This window comes from Prinia subflava, chromosome 3 (genome assembly GCF_021018805.1).
Source record: "Prinia subflava isolate CZ2003 ecotype Zambia chromosome 3, Cam_Psub_1.2, whole genome shotgun sequence".
NCBI lineage: Eukaryota > Metazoa > Chordata > Aves > Passeriformes > Cisticolidae > Prinia > Prinia subflava.
In genome coordinates this window covers 25,418,689-25,440,386 of record NC_086249.1, presented here as the reverse complement: position 1 = coordinate 25,440,386, position 21,698 = coordinate 25,418,689, and the positions used below count along the sequence as shown (strand labels likewise).

The 21,698-nt window shown below is 42.3% G+C and overlaps 1 protein-coding gene across 1 annotated transcript in view; it reads left to right on the top strand.

Moving 5' to 3' along the window:
• The window catches only part of ME3 (malic enzyme 3), a 119,515-nt gene that overhangs the window by 78,859 nt on the left and 18,958 nt on the right, over positions 1-21,698 (top strand). The window contains exons 4-6 of the mRNA XM_063394449.1: positions 3,910-3,985; positions 8,011-8,172; positions 11,072-11,175. Coding sequence (XP_063250519.1) covers positions 3,910-3,985; positions 8,011-8,172; positions 11,072-11,175 — 342 coding nt within the window. The remainder of the gene's footprint in view (positions 1-3,909; positions 3,986-8,010; positions 8,173-11,071; positions 11,176-21,698) is intronic.

Genomic DNA, 21,698 nt, shown 5'->3' with positions numbered 1-21,698 from the left:
TAGTCTGTCTTCCCCCTTTAACCAAAGGCAGCTGTGGTGAAACCTGTGACATTAATGGACTGAATATGAGACTACAGCTCTAATGAATGCAGGTTGAGGCACTTCCCACTTTTAATTACCCCCACAAAGCTAATAGCACTCTGAAGGTTACTATTTAACAGAAATAATGGTACAACATGTTGGATTGAAATTGCTGAGGCTGTTAATTTTTACTGAGCTCTAGTTCTTGTAGTTTTGTCCGCATGCATGACTGAATCCATGTAGAATGGCAGGTTCCTGGGCACAGGTGAGTTTTCTGGTCTGGAAAAACATTGTATCTCTGCCCCACACAATGCCTGTGTTAAGTGACTTGATGAAAATTACTTACATTTTTAGCTTTACATTTTAATTGAATCCTTGTTATTGAGTGCCAAGGAAATTAAAATAAAACTGCTTCGTTTCTTTTTGTTCTCTGAAGCAATTTATCAACTGTAATCCCAAGGGAGTTGGAGCAGACGTGATGATAAAGGCAGAATAAAGATGATAAAGATTGCTGAGGTTTCATTCCTCCTTCAGAAGGCTTAGGCTGCATCTTTTCCACATAAAAATCAAGTTAATTTATTTTATTGTCCCTTGGATGTTTCTTATTTACTCCTGGTCCACATAGGCCTTTTTGTTCCTCTTTGTATTCAGAGCTCTACCTTGCTGTTCTCAAAAGCACAAATAAGCTTTTGCTCCTGTTACCTCTCCTATAATCATGGAATCATAGAATGGTTTGTGTTTGAAATGATGAGAGATCATGTTGTCCACCTCCTTGCCGTGGATAGGGACACATTCCACTAGACCATCTTACTTGAGGCCATCCAACCTGGCCTTGAATACCTCCAGGGAAGGTGCATCCACAGTTTCTCTGGGAGACCTGTTCAAGTGCTTCAGCACCCTCATACTAAAGTGTCTGTGTGTCTTTGAGACAAACCTGGCTGCTACTCTTCCCTGTTCACTCATCAGCAAAGCTTTTGCAGAGTTCAGTTTGAGGAGCTTGTCTCTTCCTTCTGTCTGTCTTGCAGAAGGGAGTTATAGACAGATAAACCCTCTGCCAGTTTGGGGATGTTTATTGAACTAAGTGGCCAGCTCATCTCTGTGGGTAAGGGAGACACAACTCTCCTGGGGATCATACAAAATGAGGACATACCTGTGATCCCTGACTCTAAAGTCTGATGTGTCTGTTTCCCTTTGCATCTCAAAAATACCGTGAAGTTGCTCAACTGCCTGTCAGAGTTGGTCATTGTGTATTCCATCTGCAAAGGGATTTCCAGCTCATTACTACCAGGATCCCCTTCTGAATGCTTGAACACCTAATGGGAGACCACAGAGCCTCAACCAGATTCAGGAACTTGCTTCAGCTGGTTGCCTAAAGGCGTTGGAAATGTAGGTGTTTATTGAACCTGGGCCCTTGGCTCTCGGATTCAGCATTAGTGAAATACAAGGCTTTCTTTGATACATGCCCACTTCCTGACATGGCTGTGCCACTGAAAGAGGTCACTTTCCCCATATGGATCACCATTTCTGCTCCTCCTGATGGTTTCCCTTGCAAAGCTGGTGGTGCCATTAGGGTGTTAGTCTAAAATAAGCCATCTGATCTTGCCTGGAGTAAAGTAAGGAGCAATTAGCATCAAAGACTTATTATTAAGGAAATTCTGAGAGGGCTGTCTCCCCACGCTTGGTTCTCAGTCACCAACCAGGCTATCTAAGCCAAGCCAATCCAATGACAGCTGTGAGAATCCTACTCCCAAGCAGCACAGTGAGAGTAATCATCGGATTCTGGAAGACCCAAGGTAAACTCTCTCCATGGCAAATCCTGAGCAGGGATTGAAGACCAACCCTCTGCCCTCCCGATTCGAGGGTCAGAATCAAGGGGCATTGGGTAGCTGCCCTCTCCACTTTCTTATGAAACAACTCTCAGCTCCATCGAGCTGCATGACCAGCAGGGGTTAGACAGTTGGGTTTCAGCTTCTGCTGTGAGCTCAGGATGTTTTTCAAAGGTTAGATAGCTGGTGAACTCCCTTCAGTACTGAAGATATGTGAATGTATGAAGCACATGGCTAATCACTTAATAGGTGTCTTCATCATGTATGGAAAATGTTAACTTCAAACAATAGCATTCTTCCTAAAAGCATATCACAACCTGAAATATATGCAGTGATGTTACTAATTTGCCCTTTTAATTCCCAGTTAATAAATGCTTTCTAAACATAGTGGCAGCAGTACAGTACTCCCTTTTTATGAAGATTGACATCTGTGAATACTGTCTTTGAGGCAAGCCATGTGTATGTGATTAGTTCATTGGTTATTGGCACAGTGTTAAAGAATTACACTGAATAAATGAAATGTTATTTTCCTTTTTTGCCTTCCTGATCTGTCTGTGTGATTGTGACTTGAACAGTGTTGAAGTCAGCACTTTTATTTTTCTTCTTTTAGAAGTAAAGAGCATTTTCATTAGGAATCCCACAGTTGACTGTGGGAAGATATCTGTCCCCTAGAAGAGTCATGTGAGATAAGCCCTTACCAGAGTGAGCAGCCCAATTATGTTTGATTATCCATCACTCATATGGCCTTACAATGGAGGTTGTTTTCAAGCTTCTTCTCGCTAATATTTCACATTAGAAGTCCAAACCATGACCGGATCTGAACTCTCTGGGGCTGAGCAATAGTTGAGAGATGTAAGCAATAAAAATGCATCCCTCAATTTTTCCAACTGTTACTAATTGCTGGCACAACTCCTGCTTTTGTGAGCAGATAACAAGGCAAGGAAAATGGCTGCATCCTCTTGCCAAGGGGAGTCCTCGAGTTAGAGCCCTTGATTTGCACTGATTAGACAGCACTGTGAACAATGTAAGAAATTTTCCCTGACATAGGTATAGAGGACAGGTTTCCCCTTCTGGGGTTAGTGCAGCCTAAAAGGAACTTCAGCAAAATCCCAGAGTATCAGAGCAGAGGTCAGTCAATGTAAATAATGCTGTCCTGGGTAAGGAAAGAATCCCTGTTACAGATACTCTTTGATAACAACAGCAGAGAGGTAAAAAAATAAGCCACAAATCTAAAACATGTTTCAAAAGTGATCTTTTCCAGCTCCTAATTTTATTTAACAAGAAGGCACTTTTGTTTAAACCCTGAAGACCTTTGCATTGAGAAGTGATTAACCTTAGTGCAATCAGCTATGTTATTGTCCATATAAACACTTCACACTGAAGTTACATCCAAACATTTAATTTTCTGTTTCACTTCTCATAATTTTTCATGATTTTCACTTGGTGAATGTCAAACACTGGGATCAGATATTCATGGGGAAAAAAAGGGCACATTTGTCTTGATCAAAGCAGATGCCATGGCAGATATTGATCCAGTCGGATTGGAGTTCTGTGGGCTAGAGGGGTGACCCAAAATACCTAGCTCTGGAGCAGCCATCCCCATCATTGACACTGGTGGCTGAGTGAGAAAGATCATGCTTTCATTGTCTGGATGGCCAGGAGCTATAGGCTCCTCAGGAAAGAATGTGTAACAAGGCTTATGGAAAAAACATCAACCTCCATTGCACTTATCAAAATTGCTATAACTAGAAAACTCTTCTGCACTAAGGCAGAGTTTGCTCCCTGAAGCAAAGATGCTTCACAAGTGTTAAATGTGCAACACCGGTGGCTGCTGAATGAAGTTCCCATTAAGGATGTTGAGCCTTTTGGTTTCAAAATGAGAATTTACCTTGCTATTAGCAGTCCCTTGAGGTCTCATTTTTGTATCAGTGACTTGCCTGTTTTTGTACTCAGCAGCTCAGGTCCCTCTGTTTTCAAGTTCACCTCTTTTCTTTTATCTTGGAGTTACTAGTTTTATTACAAGGCTTATTTTTCTTCTCTTTCTTGCCTTTTCTTCTCTTAGGGGATTGTTTATCACCATCCATGACAAAGGCCATATTGCAACAATGCTGGACTCTTGGCCTGAAGAAAATGTTAAGGTACGTGGCATGTCTTCTGTGGACTGGGAAATTACAGGCATTTTAGTGCAAAATGGGATATTTAGTGGAACTGCTTGGCATCATTTACAGAACTGGCTATTTAAAAGGACAAGCAAAGAATGCTTCCCTTCCTCAGAGAATTTTCAGGCTGAACTTCAGTTCAGTTTCAATTTCCACTTCAGAGACCCTGTCATGTATGTATGCTGTCAAGAACAACTTTTTCAGATGTGGCAGGATCTTGGTCAATAAAAAAATATGTGCATGATAATAAATTTGTACAGAATAGGGGCCCTAGTGAAAAAGCAAGATACGTGTATTGAAGAATTGTGTGGCTAGCTTGTAGCAAAGCTCTTTAAGATATCTCTGTAATCAACATGCTTGTAGGACTCCTTCCCAAATCCAGTGAGTCATGCAGCATCAAGAACACTGGCAACTCTGAAAATCATGTTTGATATCCAGCAGCTGAAAATATTTTTGACACCCCACCCAAAAAGTGTTCTTGTGAAGGGTTTTTCACCAGCTTGGGGCTGGGCAAGTCTCTGGCATTAAATAAAGCCAACACTTAACACAGGTCTTGCAAGTCACCTCACCTTATTCTATCAGTCTGGAAGTACATGTTCCTGGGAATCTCCATGGCTATTGACAGAGTTTTGGTCCCCTATCAATCATCTGCTTCTTCCAAGAACAGAGATTTGGCAGCTGAGAAAATCTTGCAAGCATTTTCCATTTCTAAGAGGAAAAAAAAAAGGAAATTTAACATGTTTCCAGAAAAAGTGATCACAGTCATATAAACTTGTGTTTGGAACCATGGAGAAGAGAGGCAGGCTAGGTATTTTGTCCTTGCTCTGTCCAACAAACTCAGTATTTCCATTTGTTTCCAACTCAGAACTGTGAGCAGAATTCATTATGGCTAATAGAAATGTTTTTGCAGATGGGGAAACTGGCACAGAAAGATTAGAGACTGTTGTTGAAACAGCCCCTCTGGCACCCAAAACAGACCATAGGAAGGGCAATGGTCCATGAAAGAGATTCAGACTATCTACTTTCCAGGTTTGCCAGACTACAAAGGCAGCTCGTTTTAGCAGTATGGCTGTTATGGAGCACAGGGTTCCCTATGTCTTTGTGCACAGACTTCTTCATGCCTGAACTGGTAGGCACTGGAACACCCAAGATTTTGAGATAAATAGGGAGGCACCTGGGCTGCACCTAAGTCCCTGGAGGGACTCAGGTTTTTTTAAAAAGGCTGAACACCCCCACCATTGAACACCACCCACTAAAGACAGTGCAGAGATACCTGGAGATGCTGCTCATATTTTGCTTATTAGATTTGGCTCATTAGGGCTTCATGGCAACAATGCTTACTGTAGAAATGGGAAATCTGGGCCAAATCTGGATCCTCTGCCTGGAAGGGCTGGAAGAATGCTGATGCTCTGTTTAGTTTAACCAAGCATCAGCCAAGCTCTAATAAGCTGCACCTTCAACCCTCCTGTCAAAGCTGGGCTGCCCTGAAAGAATCATAGTGCCAGAACAAGTAAGAAGAAACCATTTCTGGTCTTACTTATGTGGGAAGGTGGAGGTTTTATGTCCCTTCCAGGATGGGTAATGAATCCTGACATGAAGAAATATTGGATAAAATGCTGGCCATCTTCAGGAGTGCCTTTCCTTGCCAATTTTCTCTCTGGTTCCTTAGTCTTGTGCTCTTTTCTTCAATGAAAATGGCCCAGCTAAAGCAAAAAGAAAGCAAAGAATCATACGGGATGGGTGTCATCCTGGCAGCTATGAATTCAAGCCACTCAAAGTGAGGATGGTGTAGAAACATGTATTTTATTCCAAGACAAGTGTGCTGCCGTGTAAGCTTCTGCACTGGCCTTCCATCCTGCCTTCCCTCCCCTCATTCCTCCCTCTTTTTGTGGGATGCCTGCCCTAGAAGCACACTCAGGATCTTCAATCCCCACCAGGATTACTGCTGTATAGGGCTGTTCAAAATCCTTCCCATGGAGTGTTTTCTGTTGGTTCATTCAATGTGGAGTATCAGTTCATCCTCTAAAGGCTGACTTGCAATCAGTGCAGAGAACTGGAATGCCAACAGCAGCACTTGCCTCTCTGCCTTGCCTTGGCAGCTTGGGGATCAGCACAGCACTCTGGATCACTCTGCTGGGCCACATGCCTGCTACTGCAAAGGCACTGCAAACCTGGACTGGTTAGCTGGGTACAGCCTGTGGTCCAGAGTCATCTCAGTTAACATCAGCTGCCTGGGGACTTAGTGCCTATCTCATATTGTAAGTATTTCTGCGGTGCCCATGAAGAGGGAACTGAGCTTTTCGAAGAGAATTACCCCATTCATGTGTTCCCAAAACAGCTGCTGGAGAGAGAAGATGCCCTCTGGAGGTTTCTGTCTCTCCCCATCAGATGTCAAATGAGTTTAGAAATCATTTAGATGGCTGTCATAAACTGCATACCTAACCTTTTTAGTGATTTCACTAGAGTCATCAAGAAAATTTGTATCACAGGTGGAAGTAGAAAACAGGTTCGTAACTGTTAAACCAGTAACCTCCTACCTTCAGGTAGAAGGGTCTGCTCTGCTCAGCCAGGGATTAATGTCCTGTTTGTTGAGTTCTGATCATATCAAGATGAGCAAATAAAAATATTACTTTGATGTCCTTGTGTATTAGGTGCTCACAAAAACTGTGCTTTTTTTTAGAATGTTTTTCAAATTCAAAGACCCACAAACAAATATGAATCTAGTTTCTCCTCTCTGTTACAAATAGCAATACATTGCTCCCATGCTGTATTTTCTGTTCTAAATCATTTCTCAGTGTTTCTTTGAGGAACTTTGGTAAGTATAAAATGCTGCAGCACATCCTAGGCTGAAGAATTTTTCTCTCTCTGATGGATATCTAAATGCTATTGAGAGGTTTTTAGGTTTGCCTGAGAACACTTCTTTATTTGGATGAAAGAGGATCAGTACTCCAGAGAAATATTTTGATTCATTAGAACTTAATTTTGTTTTAATATTCTCTGCATAGTTTGAATATTCACTCCATTTAATTTCAGGATAAACCTGTAGCAGTGCATATGCTTGCTGCTTTCCCTATTCCCATTACTGCCTTTCAATCCCAATTGCATCCTCTGGGTGTGGTAAAAAGTGAGCGCACACCCAAAACCAGATGGAGCCCACCCAAAAAGAGACTTTCTCATCGCTAACACTTCACACTGACTCAGAAGCAAAAAATAAAAAGTTCAAATATCTGTATGGTTTATGTTAAATAACAAAGGATACTGAAATATGTTTCTTCCACAGATGCAGTTACTAAGCACGCTTTTTTCTTCTAGAAAAAAAAAAGATGAAAAGAAAAATCAAGGCTAAATCTCATTTGTGATACTTCTTGTAGTACAGTTGGGGGTGCACAAAAATCATGCTGCTTGGGCTCTGCTACAGTGAACTGAAGTATTCTCCAGCAGAGCTGCTGTTGTCCTACACTGTGAGCTGCTACCTGTTAACCACACCTTTCTCCATCCCCCAAAATGAGGAGCCCCCTGTTGCTAACAGCTAATTAACATGTTGTCATGGACAAGGAGCAAATATCCTGTGGGAATACATAGGACAGAGAGTAAAATAGACTTGATTAGCATAGCTGGTTTGATAACCAAGATGCCATGGCAGGAACAAACAGAGCTTTGAAGATTACAGAAAATGGGATTAAACCTGCTTATGGGAAGAGAAGTTATTCAATCAAACTTCTGTAAGCAAAAGATGTAAAATGTATGAGTTGTCTGTATGATCTTTAACCTGATTATTGTAGTGGAAGATTATTAACCTTCCTGAAATGCTATATAAGCTTTTGGGAAATCTGAGTAAAATCGAATTCTGATCACTGAATCAGCCCTCCCATCTCTCTGTCAACTGTCAGTAATATCCATTGCACAATGCATCTGCAAAGTGGCATCAGTGTGGAAAAAATGGAGCTGGTTTTGCTTCTAGAGCCTTGGCAACCCCATACAGCAGTCTCTTTTGATCCTCCTAGGCTATCGTGGTGACAGATGGAGAGAGGATTCTTGGTTTAGGAGACCTAGGGAGTTACGGCATGGGTATCCCAGTTGGAAAGCTTGCTCTGTACACAGCTTGTGGTGGAGTTGACCCACAACGATGTCTCCCTGTCCTGCTGGATGTTGGCACAGACAATAAGGTAAGACAATTTTTCATAAATCTGACATGAAGGAAGAAAGAATCAAGATTAGCGCTTAACTGGGGCCAGTTCCCTTAATGTGGGAGATATCCGAGATGAGATGAGATGATGGCTAGACCAGCACTGCAGGAAATTGGGAAGGTTTAATTCCTGTTTGATGCATGAGAACCTTTTGTTCTTATGGGGAACTGAAATAAACACTAAATAGACTCATGGTCCCCTGGTGAAAAGACTCAGAGTGTTACCAGTTGGAGCTGAAAGCTCAGCTCCACCTTTCATCATGGCAAGGTGATTTGACACGCTTTGTACAGGAAGTCTCAGAATTATTCTTCCTCTGGTAATTGTGAGGGAACAGGCAGATATTCATGTCTGTGCAAGGATGACTATATTCCAGAAATGGAGAATCCCTGGTGAGTGGTTTGGGAATGATTAATGTCACTGTTTTGTTAGATTACACATGTTACTGCACATGATAACCAAGCAAGAGGACTCCATCTGTTTGCAGATTTTTGCCTTATGACTCTGGCTCAGAAAGGCCAAAGTGAAACATTTCAGCAATGCCAGAATGGACATCTGTGAGGATGTCTTTTTAAAATTAATATCCTATAGCTATTTGTGATGGCCCGGGTTTGTCCATTTTTGTAAAATGTACTTGTGCTTCACATGACCCCGTGTAAACCAAACACACATTTCTTAAGGGACATAAAAAATCTGGGGTATAAGAGCTTTGAGTTTGTGTATTAAGATGAATTAGTGCTGACATTTTCAGACATTTTGATGGTCGCTGGACAGCTAGATTTTCTGCACCTCTTTCAGTCCAGTCTCTCACACTGGACCATTGAAAAAAATGAAAGAATGCAAAATCAGTGCCCATAGATGACATCTGAGAATCTCAGTTACCTCTTTGGTCTTTGGCTCCAGGATTATGTTACCACTTTCACATAGCAGCCTGTCATGGACTTGTGGAATACAGGGTGTGCTCATCTCAGCCTGATTCATGGTCTTTCCTGAAAAGGGAGGACTCTGAGTTTGGACCTACTGAGGCTAAAGCAGGAATTAAGTCTCAGTCTCTCACTGCAGTCATCAGTCCATAGAACATTGTACTTGACTTTGGATCCTTCATCTCCTTCTTCTCCTCCATGCTGATCCATGCTACCAGTGCTTTGAGCCTCCCAGCTGGAGCTTGTCCCAGAGGGACCTGGGTGAAAGCGCTTCCCTTCTCCTGAAAAGCTTGATTGTGCATGTCCATCTTGTTTCTGTCTCAGCAGATGGGACAGTAAAATCCAAAGTGGCACCAATGATTTTTGGGCCTCTGCAAGGACCACATGGCATCAGAAAAGGGGACTTACAGAATCAGTCTTGGACCCTTTTTCTTCTGCCCAAGATTAGATGTAATTTATGTATTCAGGAACTGCTCAGTGAAGGCAATTTCCACATCTGGGATTAAGACATAGAAGCCATTGTTTTCCAGAAATATGAACAGTGTATTCCTTTACCATATAATAATTTGTTTTCTTATTTATTTAATAGCTTTCTCATATGCATAAACCCAGATTAACTGAACCCTAAGCACATCCTAGGAGCATCCTGCCCCACAAGTAAACTCGTCTATCAGTGCATAAATAAGATACCTCTTAAAGGCATTCATCCTGTTCATCTCTGCCCATTAATATCTGATTACCCAAGGGTGACTGTGTTGCTAACTCATAAACCTCAGGTAGAACTCAGTAAATATATCTGTCATATTATATTTTTGGCATCGGTTGCCAGTTTGTCTTTCTGACGGTCCATAATACTTTGTATATGCTTTCAGCAAATCAGGCTTTTTTCAGAGCTTGGCATTTCTCTGCTCGTCTGTGGCAGAATTTTGTACTCCATGAACAGGGCCCAGAGCAGGCGGTGCTGTAGGAGCAATCAGTGAAGTTAAGGCAAATGGGTCTCCTTTCAGTTTCATGGCCCTGAGGAGCCCTAATATCTATCAAACTCACGGGAAAACCTCTTTCATCTTTCCTTGTAAGGGAAAACAGCTGTGGCTGTAAAAACAGATCTGATGTTAACATACCTGCCAATATTTAGGGCTATATGGCTGCAGGACAATAAGTTTGTGATGGCTCATCCTCCCCTCATGTGGATAGTTCAGTTCCTGAAATTGGGAGTTCGTTTGCAGTGACTCCCAGAGGTGTTAGCCAACCTGTCTCCTGCCAGTGTTTGTCCTGTAATTTTCTCCAAAATATATGCTATTTCCATTCTGACTCTATTTTAGGTGGCTTATGGATGTTGACTTAACATTTGCTGGATTGGTTGGAGGAATGGCCTGATTTTATGTTCCTATTTGGAACCAAAATATAAATTAATCTGTTGTATGAAAATACCTTGACTTTATACCTGCCAGAGAACTGAGGTGAGTGCTAGGCAGGTGCAGGTCTTGGGAGAATTCTGCCATCTGATCTCTGTGGTCAGCTCTGTGCTGTCATCTAAAAGGCCTAAATGACCCATCATTTCAAGTCACATTAGGTGGTCTTCATTGCACAAAGCACTGTTTATGGTCAACAGCTATCCTGCCCTCAGTGCAAAATTAAGAACTGAATCCACAGTGAAAACTCCCCACGCAAGGTCAGTTTTATTCACTAGGAGTGAGGCACTTGGCAGAGCTGTTCTGGGGATTCAGAGCTCCATTTCCTATGACAGTCACAAAGTGTTGCATCCCTCTGACTATTTATGCTAGAAGATAGGCCAGAGCTTCCTACAGAAACAATTCCTGCTTGGGAAGAGATGTGTGAGCTGCATAGTAAGTAAAATTATTATGAATACATCAGACAAAAATTTTTGGTAGGCTGGGACGTAAATCTCTATCCATCCACAGAAGAGAAGATGTCAACAGAATTGCTTTGTGTCCTAGGCTCTCCTGAATGACCCACTGTATATTGGACTGAAACACAAGAGGGTTCGTGGGAAACAGTACGACGAACTGATTGATGAGTTTATGCAGGCAGTTACCGACAAGTAAGTGGGGTTATGTACATGGCTCCTCTGGGCTGCTTCCATTTAAGAACAAATATTGCAACTCCTGAAATAAACATTAGTATAATTGATCATCCAAGCAAAGGAAGGTCATTTCAATGCAAGTCTCCTGGGTGGTCTGCAAATGACTCTTTGTGCTTGAGCACTCTGTGTCAAAAATATTTGTCTCCAGAGAACTGAAGTGGGACTCACTATTTATAAGCATTTCCTATCCACATAGGCGAGAGGTGTCAAACATATGTCCTGTGGGCTGTATCTGGCCTCTGTCATGTATTTATGAGCCTCATTCAGCACAGTCAGAACCTAAACTTTGGTTTGTTTACACTTTATAAAGGAAGTTTCTAACTCTTGCCATTATGGAGGAAATCATCTAAATGGAAAAGGCATGTCAAGTCTGCACACTGCCTCTGTATGGCTTTGTCAAAAATAGGAACATGCCTGCTGGTATTTAAATATGTGGAGTGAGAAGGCCATGATCAAAAGCACTGTCCTTTTAAGTGTGGGACAGACCAGCTGCATACCTCCATTCATACTCACTAACTGGGATAGAGGGTCTCTGGTGTACCAGGGAGTTTAATACGGGAAGAACAGAACTACCACCTCAGCCCTGTGCACCTCTCTCTGAAAAATAAAAGAAAATATATTAAAATCTCCTTGACTACCCAAAGAGATTATAATAAGAAGGAAAGTGAGGACAATTGTTAAGGAAAAAAGACGCATTTGGAAAACTACAAGCTCCTAAGCAGCTTTTTTTGCCCTTCCTAAAGCCACAGATGATACTGATGAGGAGCAGCAGAGAGCTGCAGTCTCTGCCTGATTGCCAAGCTTCTGCTTGTCTTTTCTTCCCAGTGAAGGCGCTGTGTTTGATCCTCCCTCTGTGCTTCCAGCCAGCTGTATGTGTGTGTGTTCCTGCACAACGGGGAGGAGTGGGTGGTGTGTGTGTCATCAACTCGCAGTTCCCCATGTCCCGGGAGGCAGGAGGCACCACGACACAGGAGGCTGTCTGACACAGCACCTACCCATCCCCTGAGAAGGATGGGTTTGCACATGCTGTGACCGCCCAGCTGGCTGTGAGTGGAGGAAACAGGGACAGAAATGCAGAGGGCTGTTCAGTCACAGCTGAACCTTCTTTATATTTGATCAACAATCTTGACTGAAATGTCATTTGATTACATGGTGGTATTGTGTTAGATGCTCAGTGCATTATCTAGTGTGAAGAAATTCTTAGAGGGTAGAAAGCTGGTAAAACACAACTAGGAAATCACAAGAGACAAGTAGAAACTATTTAAGAGTCATCAGGGTTGATTTGTGGGAGTTTTGTTTATTTTGATTGTAGTCACTAATTAATCCTTCAGGGGAGCCCTGTCCTGCTTTCTTCTGGCCAGAAGGCCATGGGGGTATTGCAGTGTTGGTGTCGATGACAGAATGGAACAATAGAATGAAAATGCAGATGATGGTCTCAGCCATCATAAATTTGGCTCTGAGATTTATGCTTGTGGTGTCAAATGCAAAGTTCATCGCACCCAGTGAAGACAATTTGCCTTTTCTGTGCTTGCTGTTGGAGAGGAAGGATTGGCAGTTATTTCCCTGTGTTGAGTTTACATGAGCTAATCTCCACATTGAAGGGAGAAGACCATGAAACAATGAACTCTTATCTTGGGAGGTGGTGAAGTCATGTCTAATGTTTTCATCCAAGTATTGGTAATCAAGTTCCTGCAGCCTGTCCCTGCTTTTCTATTTCCCTTAACCAGGATGACTTCCTTGAACACAGTAAGGCCCCTGAAAGTTCTCAGCAAAGTGGGGCTGGGAAATTTTGCTTTGCTCTTGTCCTTTCACAACTGTAAAGTATTTGGATATTCTAGAGTGAAAGGAGCCATTACTCCAGCGTACTTTAAAGCATTGTTGAGGTGTGACCCTTATGCATTCTGGGCTGGTGAATAATCCTGCTATTAGCCTGGATTTGACAAACTCATATGAAACAGGTTCATTTGGTCTCAAATTTCCACTGGAGTGATTAGATTCAACCCAGTAGGAGCTCTCACTTCTGTTACGAAAGGAAGTAGAAATTGCTCAGAAGGTCAAGAACATGCTGCTTTATTGTAGCCTGCTTCCACTTTGGAGGCAACCTGTGAGTATGAGCTGCAGCAATCTCTTATATAAGTCTGTAATGTCGCATGCAAATTCAGTTACTTGCAGAGGAACCTTTTGGTTTTTTGCCACAAATCCCTTGCAATTTGGGGATTTCCTTTTCATCTTGATATTCATGCAGAAATTCTGTCTACTTCCTGAGAGTACTTTAACTTGTCATTTGTCAGTTCCTCTGCACGAGTACCTCCCACCCTGTCAAAGCACTGCTGGCTCAAGGGATGTTTGTCACTGAAGTGGAATGTGTTGGAGCCCACAAAAAAGCCAGGGGAGTGAAGACTTAATCTTCTAATGGAATAATAATACCAAACAGATGTCAAATTTCTGTTGCTGGAGACCGATAGTCAGTAGGAAGGACTCCTGGTCTCATAATAACCACCTAGTAATGAAATGAGGCATGTGCCAGAGGCTTCAGAGCTAGCAGTTCAAATATTTTGAAATAAAGTGTGGGCACCTTGGTCAATTTTAGAAAGAAAAGCTCTTTCTGGAACAGCTGGATAAATTTCTGTGTTTTCCTGCCACCATTCATTACTCTTTCACCTAAAACATGTGACATGTTGAGTAGGCTCTTTAACAACAGCTCTAAGCTATGCCTTTTGCTCCTCTTGGGAAGCAACTACATGCAAAATCTGCCCCACTGAGCCTACCTGAATGAAGAAACCTGACAAATTGCTGTTTTCCCACAGTGAGCAGCACTATGCTTCATGTGGGAAAATGCTCTGCTTCAGTTTTCTGTCTGCTCAGTTACTGCAGCAAAGGACAAGTCAGTCTTGCTCTTAACCTTGTACATTTCTTTAGGCTGAAATAAGTATTCACCTAAAGTGTCCAAGGATTATAATCGGAATAAACCCCAAAATTTTGGGGGCTGGAATATCTGATCAAATTAATCCTCATGTAGCTTTCATCATGCTTCAAGGGGCCAGACCTGTCGCAGACCTCCAGCCTCCATTTTGTGCTCTAGGCTCAGTTGCTGGCTGGCAGATGGGGAACATGGACCCTGAGACTCCACGAGATGCAGTTCCCCACGCCAGCAACCCGTGTCACAGAAGCCTCATTAACCTGTCACAACTTCACTCCCCTTTCCTTTCCCATCAGTGCTTATTAACAGAGTGACCAGGGGAACAAGCTTTCTATCAGGCTGTGCCATAAGGCAGAGCACAGAAGGCATCAGGAGATCAAGTGTTCAGTTTCTCAGATGGGAAAAAGAAAGATACCTTTGCTGAGTTTCTTTTTCCTTGTGCATGTTTTATACCTGATTTCTATTTGCCTAATCCCTTCCCAGTACTTTTACCCACAAACATACCAAGTCAGGTCTCATGTGCTCTTCAACAACCAGAACCTTTTTGAAAAGAAGCCACCTCTGTTTCTCCAGGGTCATGGATCACAAATTCACCAGCACTTTTCAGAAACAAAATCACCAGTACAGGTGCGCCCCCATGTTATTTCTTCACATGCTCTGGTTAACTTGGCTAATTGATCCTGAAAGATTAGACTTTATTTTCTAGGCACCAGTTTCTAGGCATTGATGGGCTTCAAAAAATCCCTCACATGCACTGCTCACACTCAGAGTCACTGCCTAGCATCTGTGTGTCATTAGGAGGCCTGCACACCACCACTAGTGCCCTGGCAGGGCTGGTCATGTAGACCAGATCCAGGCCTCATGGAATACATGGTGGATATTCTCCTTGCCTATCTGCCTCAGTTACTGTGGCCAGAGAGACTCTGACACCATTCATGGGGAGAAGTGATGGCAATGGGAGAGCCACCCCAGCTGTCCACTGTCCTGGCCTCATGTGAGATAAGATCATCAGCCAGCATCTGCAAGCTGCTTTAAGACACTGGATGATATTTTCAGTCAAGGAACAATATTTAGGTTTCATTAGTTTTATTTTCTGCTACTGAGGAATGACTGAGCTCCAGATGTGCTGCTGGGATCACTGTGGCTTTTATTACCATGAGTGCAAATCCTTTGGGGTACTGCAGTTGCAGATGTCACCAAGCCCTCTGCTCTAGGCTTTTGTCTGGGCTTTTCCACCTACGCCAGATGTACCACAGCAGTTTCAGTAGGATGCAGCTGGAGAAGCTGTTTGTGCACAAGGTACAGGGTGAGGCTCTGTTCCTTCCTCTGTTCCTCCTCTGTTGTGTTCCAGAGGGTAGCTCAAGCCCACATCTGAGCTCAGCACTAATATGGTTGCATCTCCTGCTTTTGCCCTGCTCCTGAGAAGCCTTGTAGCTCCAGCTGCAGTCCTTCCTCATGCCAACTGCAAGCAGGATAATGTCATTTTGCATAAAAGCACTGGAATGTCACAGCAGCCATTAGTGCTTGTCTTAGTGCTTGAAAGTCATGAGATAGGATGTGCAAAATAGTTGTTTGGAGGTTTTTCCTTAAAAAGAATACAATGAAAGTTGACTAGGAACTTTCAAGATTTTTTTCCCAAGGACTTTGTAATAGATCTTAACTTAATTTTGCCCCTTACCCTGTTTCTAACAGCAGCTCGTAGCAGATGCCTCAGCATATGACTAAGAACAGCAATCCTTAGCTCATCACCCAGTTTCCAAAAATGTACAATTCTGGGATTTCCAGATGTCTTTGTGCTTCAAGGAGTGCTTTTATTGATGCAGCACTCACTGAATCCACAGCAGGCTCTGTGCCTCAGAGCATGGTGGCTATGTTTATATTGGCAGAAGCCCAGTGAGACTCCTGCCCAGTGCTAGATATTGTTTGTAACCTAAGGTGATGGTGAGGCAGGCAGCAGGTCCTGTTGGGTTTGTGATGCAGCTCCCTACCACGGGATTTCTAAACCCAGGACCCAGAGTTCTTAAGTTTGTATAGGCGCCAAGGTCTTCCTGGAGCCTTGTCTTCTCCAGGCTGAACAACACCAGCTCTCTCAGGCTGTCTTTGGTAGAAGAGATGCTGCAGCCCTTTGATGATCTTCACAGCCTCCTCTGGATCCACTCCAACAGGTCCACATTCTTCTTGTGTTGCAAATGAGGCCCCAGAGCTGGATGCTGGATCCAGGTGGGGTCTCAGGAGGGACATAATCCCCTTCCTTGCCCTGCTGCCCATTGCTTTGGATGCAGCCCAGGACGCAGTTGGTTTTCTGGGCTGGGAGCACACACTGTTGGCTCATATTCAGTTCTCCATCCAGCAATATCCCCAAGTCCTTCTCCACAGGGCTGCTCTCAGCTGGCCTCTTGAGGAGGTGCCTGACCAAACTGACCCCTAGCCTGTGGCCAGGAATTGCAAGGCAGAGTCCTGCTGGTCTGATGAGAAGACTGACAAGTATCATAGTAGCAATTTAACAGTAAGATTGGCCTCAGGACACCAGACAGACTCAGGTTCTAGTCTTGTTTTACTTGCTTGAGTGGGCATTGTTTTTCCAATCTTAAATGCTGAGCACTTGCCAAGCATATTTTTCTGATGATGACCTTCTTTTCAGATAATTTAGTTTTCCTTGGAAATCAGAACTTTGGTTGCTGGTGTTTCAAGCAGCAATAAGAAGATGACAAGGGCAAAGACAATTTGTTTCTTCTCTGCCTGGTTTTATCTAAGGAAAAGAAACTCCTCAAAGCAGATTCCTTGCATCATGAATGGCTGAAAGCAGTTCTATAAAATTTTAAATTCAGACAGGGACTGGAACTTCTTTCTTGTGATTCTTTCCATAAAGGAACAGGATCTTCTTCTGCAAAGACTTTTTTTTTTTTTTACATGCATGTAAGATGTATTATACTCCCTCCTCACTGTCAAAAAAAAGCCCTTTTGATACAGGTCAGCAAAGGCCTGGACAGGTCCTCAGGCTGCCCTTGAAGTTCTGACTTGGGCAGTTTTGGTCAGATGCTTCTCAAATGATAACTGCTGCCTCCTGAATTTTTTCTTCTCTGACCTCTGGTTTATAATGAGTCTGGATGAACTCAAAGAGGTACATACAAATGAGGATGAAAGAAAAAATTGCATAATGAGATTGTTTAGACAACTGAGAGGTCTCTTGAATAAAGAATCTGAAAGCAATGTAATCATTGCTCCTTTTCTGTGATTCACACTCTTTTGACCACTTTTTCCAGGTGGTCATCCAAGGGAAGTGTGTCTCATTCTCTGCAGGGGATACAGACTTTGCTAAGAGCACTTTTCTCTTGGCACAGCCCTGGGGTTCTGTGTAGGTCTAGGTGGACAGTAACAGTACCAGAACAACAAAGCGATAAACAAAGCATGAATCCTATGTTTGTGTGTTTTCCAGGAAATGGGATAATTTCTTAATAAAGATTCTCAGGTAATAATTTTTACAATAGGCTTATAATATTATATGTGTTTAGCTCCTAAAGCCATCCTTCATTTGGGTGACAATTTGTGCTATTATTTTAATCAATAGTATATTGTTTCATTGAAAGTACTGTTTGTACAAGATTTGCCAGGCAAAATCTTGTACAAGAGAGAGATTGGACTAAAATGAGTGTATGGGACCATTCTATAAAGCATTTCCCAGTGAGGCTATTTTCACAGGAAGATTTTTGCAAGATATGAGAGCCAGAATTTAGGTCATTATTTATGGCACAAAACCATGAAATAAGCAAACTAATGAGACAGCAATATAATCTTTGCCTGAAAGACGGGTGATTTTTTTTTTTGGATGAGGAAGAACTGACAAAGTGTATCTTTTTGTTTCCAATTCTATAAAATGGGTAAGTTAATTCCAGAGGTGGCAGAGAACAGGATCCCCCAGATGGTGGTCTGGCAGCCAACAGGAGACATGGTGACAGTATTAAATAATAACTCTTGTAGTGTAACCAGTTACAAGTTTCAGCATGTCTGAACTCTTTCAAAAACACCTCTGTCCAAGCATCTTTCTTGACAGCCTACAAATATAAGAATGACTCATGCTGAGGGAAAAGCTTCAGTTCCACAAGGAAACATAGAACTGCAGAGATGCCACAAAATGCAGACTGCAGTGTGCCCAAGAGGAATGGCAACACTTTGAACCCAAAACCATTCAAAAACACAACCTTCCCTTTTTTGAATAGGAAATAAAAAACTGAGAAATAGGAGAAACCACAATGGATCATGGCACTTGCTCAGTTTCAATGTACCTTGTCATTCCCAAATCCTGATAGTCTACATTTGAGCTTTCCTTGTAGATAAAGGCAATCAGTTCCTGACTGTTTAACTGCTCGTGTCCCAGATGCCACGATCACAGAGTGCTCTGGAGAAGATGAATCATTGACAGTCAGGATGAGATTGCTGGAGAGAGCCAACCTTAGCTGGCTATGCCTTTCCTGGACTGGAAAACATTCAGTCCTGATGTGACCTGCTGATCTGCTTCCAAATCTCCTTCAGGCTCTCAGCTGAAAGTTAGGAGTCACATGGATCAGTGGAAGAATCTATGAGAACTGACAACCAGCCAAGCAGACTGACCTCAAGGGTCTCTTCCTAGAACAGCAGCTTGGAAGATCTCTCTTCAGGACCAGCATCAATTCTTGCTGCAAATTTAAGAATATCTAAATGTCTTGGAAGGGATCTTCAGAAATCCTTGCTCAAATACACACCTTACAAACACTTTTTTTATTAAAAGGCATCCTGGACCTATAGTATGCAAATATGTGAGTACTAACTGTGACATTCAGATGTCACATATTAAACAGAACAGAAGGTTCAACAAAAGCACACCTCATTAAAAATGATTACTCCAAAGGAATTCATTAATTTTTGTTTTTTAGTGGGAAATACAGTGTTTCCAATTAAACACAATTTGGCAAAATCAGTTTTCATTTTAAAACGTTATGATGAGGGAAGACTGGCCAGTATAATTCACTTCATCAAGTATTTCTGTGTTTGCTGACAGGGGACCACTTGGATACCATACACAAGGGATGGAGCAGGGCAGTTTCTGCAGACACCAACAAAGAAATTGCAGCCATTGAAGGGCAGCATAGTATCGCAGTGAAAGGGTGATAAGCCAGTGACCTAAGGTGCATGGCATACATTTAGAGATGTTCCAAACCAGATATTCCCAACTGTGATAATTAGATAATATTAGATTACCTCTCCTAATTCAGGTGTCTAAATTTAGATATCTAAATTTAGATTGGTCATCTTAGTCTGCCTTCATAGACACTCTGAAGAAAGAGACATCTCCAGAGTTGTTATTTACCTCCATTTTTCACTTAGACTGGTTGAAAGAAGTTGCTACTGGATATGGCCTTTCAATCCATGTTCTGAGAGAGCAGTCAGAGTTGTCCAGCTGGGCATTACACAACCAACTTTTAGACATGTAAGGGTAGTGGAAGAAAACCCATTCTGTGCTGCATTTTATTGGCCAGATTCCAATACATGTAGCAGCTCTCGGGACACCCTTTCCCTTTGCAGCACCGAGTATTCTCCACCTTCTCACCTGAGCTGGACTTCTTTGCATTGTTGCATATTAAAGGACTTCTGTGCTCCAGTCCCATGTTGGCTACATTTTACTTTTGGGTGCTACCCAAACATTCTTTGTAAAGCGCTCTGAATTCCTTCGGGATGAAAGGAATTACACAAATACTGAGATGCTGTGCTGTGGGGGAGGGACAGTAGAACTGACTCATCATGTTGATACTCACAAAGCTCTTACTGCACATGGCCCCAAGCTGGCTTGTTCAAACTCCTTGCTAAATTTATCCTTAACCTGCTCTTGTCACCTTCAGATGGAGTACTGCACACAGCCACCAAAGTACCACTAGAAAAGGGTAGCAAGATTATCTGGTAGATTTCTAAGACAACTCTGTAAGCCAGCTGCCTAGTTGTGTTTAATTTCAGTGACTTTCAGTAGCACAAGTTCTTTAAATTTCTCTCAAAGCTTCAGTAAGGTGAGTAGTCTTTGAGGACTAAGATCATGATCTGAGATTCCCATCTTTAACTGTGAATCCAAAATATTTGGTTCTTTCATTTAAAGCATTCAGTCATTGGGTCTAACCATGACCAATTTGTGGTCTTTATGAATGGAAACTTCAGTTTTCGCACAATGCAAAGGCTCACATAAGCTCAAAAATGGAGTTCGTACTTTAAAAAGGTCAGTAGATGTATTGCAGTTGAAAAGAAAACAATCTTCAAAAAAATACCTTAGTGAGAAGAGCTTGCACTGCAGCATTGTCCTGTCATACTGAGGGGCAGAAAGAGAAATGAAGTGTTTATGGGCTACCATACTTCTTTTGTGCTCTGCTTAATAAGGACCAAAGGTGAAAATAAGGGATCAAAGATGAAAATAGAAGTAACTTGTGCACTGTACCATGCTGCAGACCACAAATGTAGAAGGAATTCCCAGAGCTGGTCACACGTACATTAATGCTGGGTGAGATCATTGGTTTTGTTAAGCAAGTCAGTAATGTTCCTCAGTGATATCAATAAGACCACTGTTAGAGAAATAGTTTCTATAGCAACTGAAGTTGCATAAAGATTTGCTAATTATTTGCTGTGAGATATTAGCAGATGTTCTGGATGCTGTGTCATCTCCCTCTTAGCCATGTTTTCCTTACATATCCAAATGATGAATAAGAGGAACATCCATTAAAATGCTGATCTTCAACCAGACCAGGTTGCTCAGAGCCCTGTCTACCCTTACCCTGAATGTTACCAGGGATGGGGCATCCACTACCTCTCTGGGCAACCTGTGTCAATCTTTAACCACCCTCACTGTAAAAAATATTTTTCTTATATCTAGTTTGAGTTGACTCTCTTTTAGTTTGAAACCATTGCCCTTTGTCCTGTTGCTACAGGCCCCACTAAAATCTCTGTTCCCATTGTGGTCCCTTTCTAAAAACAAACATAGAGAATGGGAAGCAAGTGTTAGAGCCAACCCTTGTCTCTGTTTGAGACCGGGGGGTTTATCAAGTGAGAGATTCTCATGATGGAAAAATAAAGGAGCACAATGCATGTGCTTATCATTGTCTCCTTACTGACAGATATACTTGAAGTGGAAAATAATAATAACAAAAAAATCAAGGCCCTTCTAGGAGAGCCTGACTTCCCACACTGTGAGTGCCATGAAAAGACCTTTTCATGACAAGCCACAGTTCTGAAATGGAGTATGTTTTATCCAGTATCAGTTTCTATGCTAAAGCACAGGTGTTCTACCTCAGATTTCAGTGGCAAAGAAGGAAAGTCTGAATAGAAGATATGTCAGGTGATGCTACCTCTAACAAAGTGCAGCTACTTAGAGCCTCTTCACCTGCCTGCAGCCCAGAGGTTGCTAATAGCTGCATTACTCATTCCCTAAGTTTCTCTCACTGCCCTATCATATTTATGTGTGAGAAATGAGTACTTATGGCCCTTTTAGATTTTATTTGCAAAGCTTTAATGCAGCCTAGAGTCATACAAACTGCTGAATGTGTATATG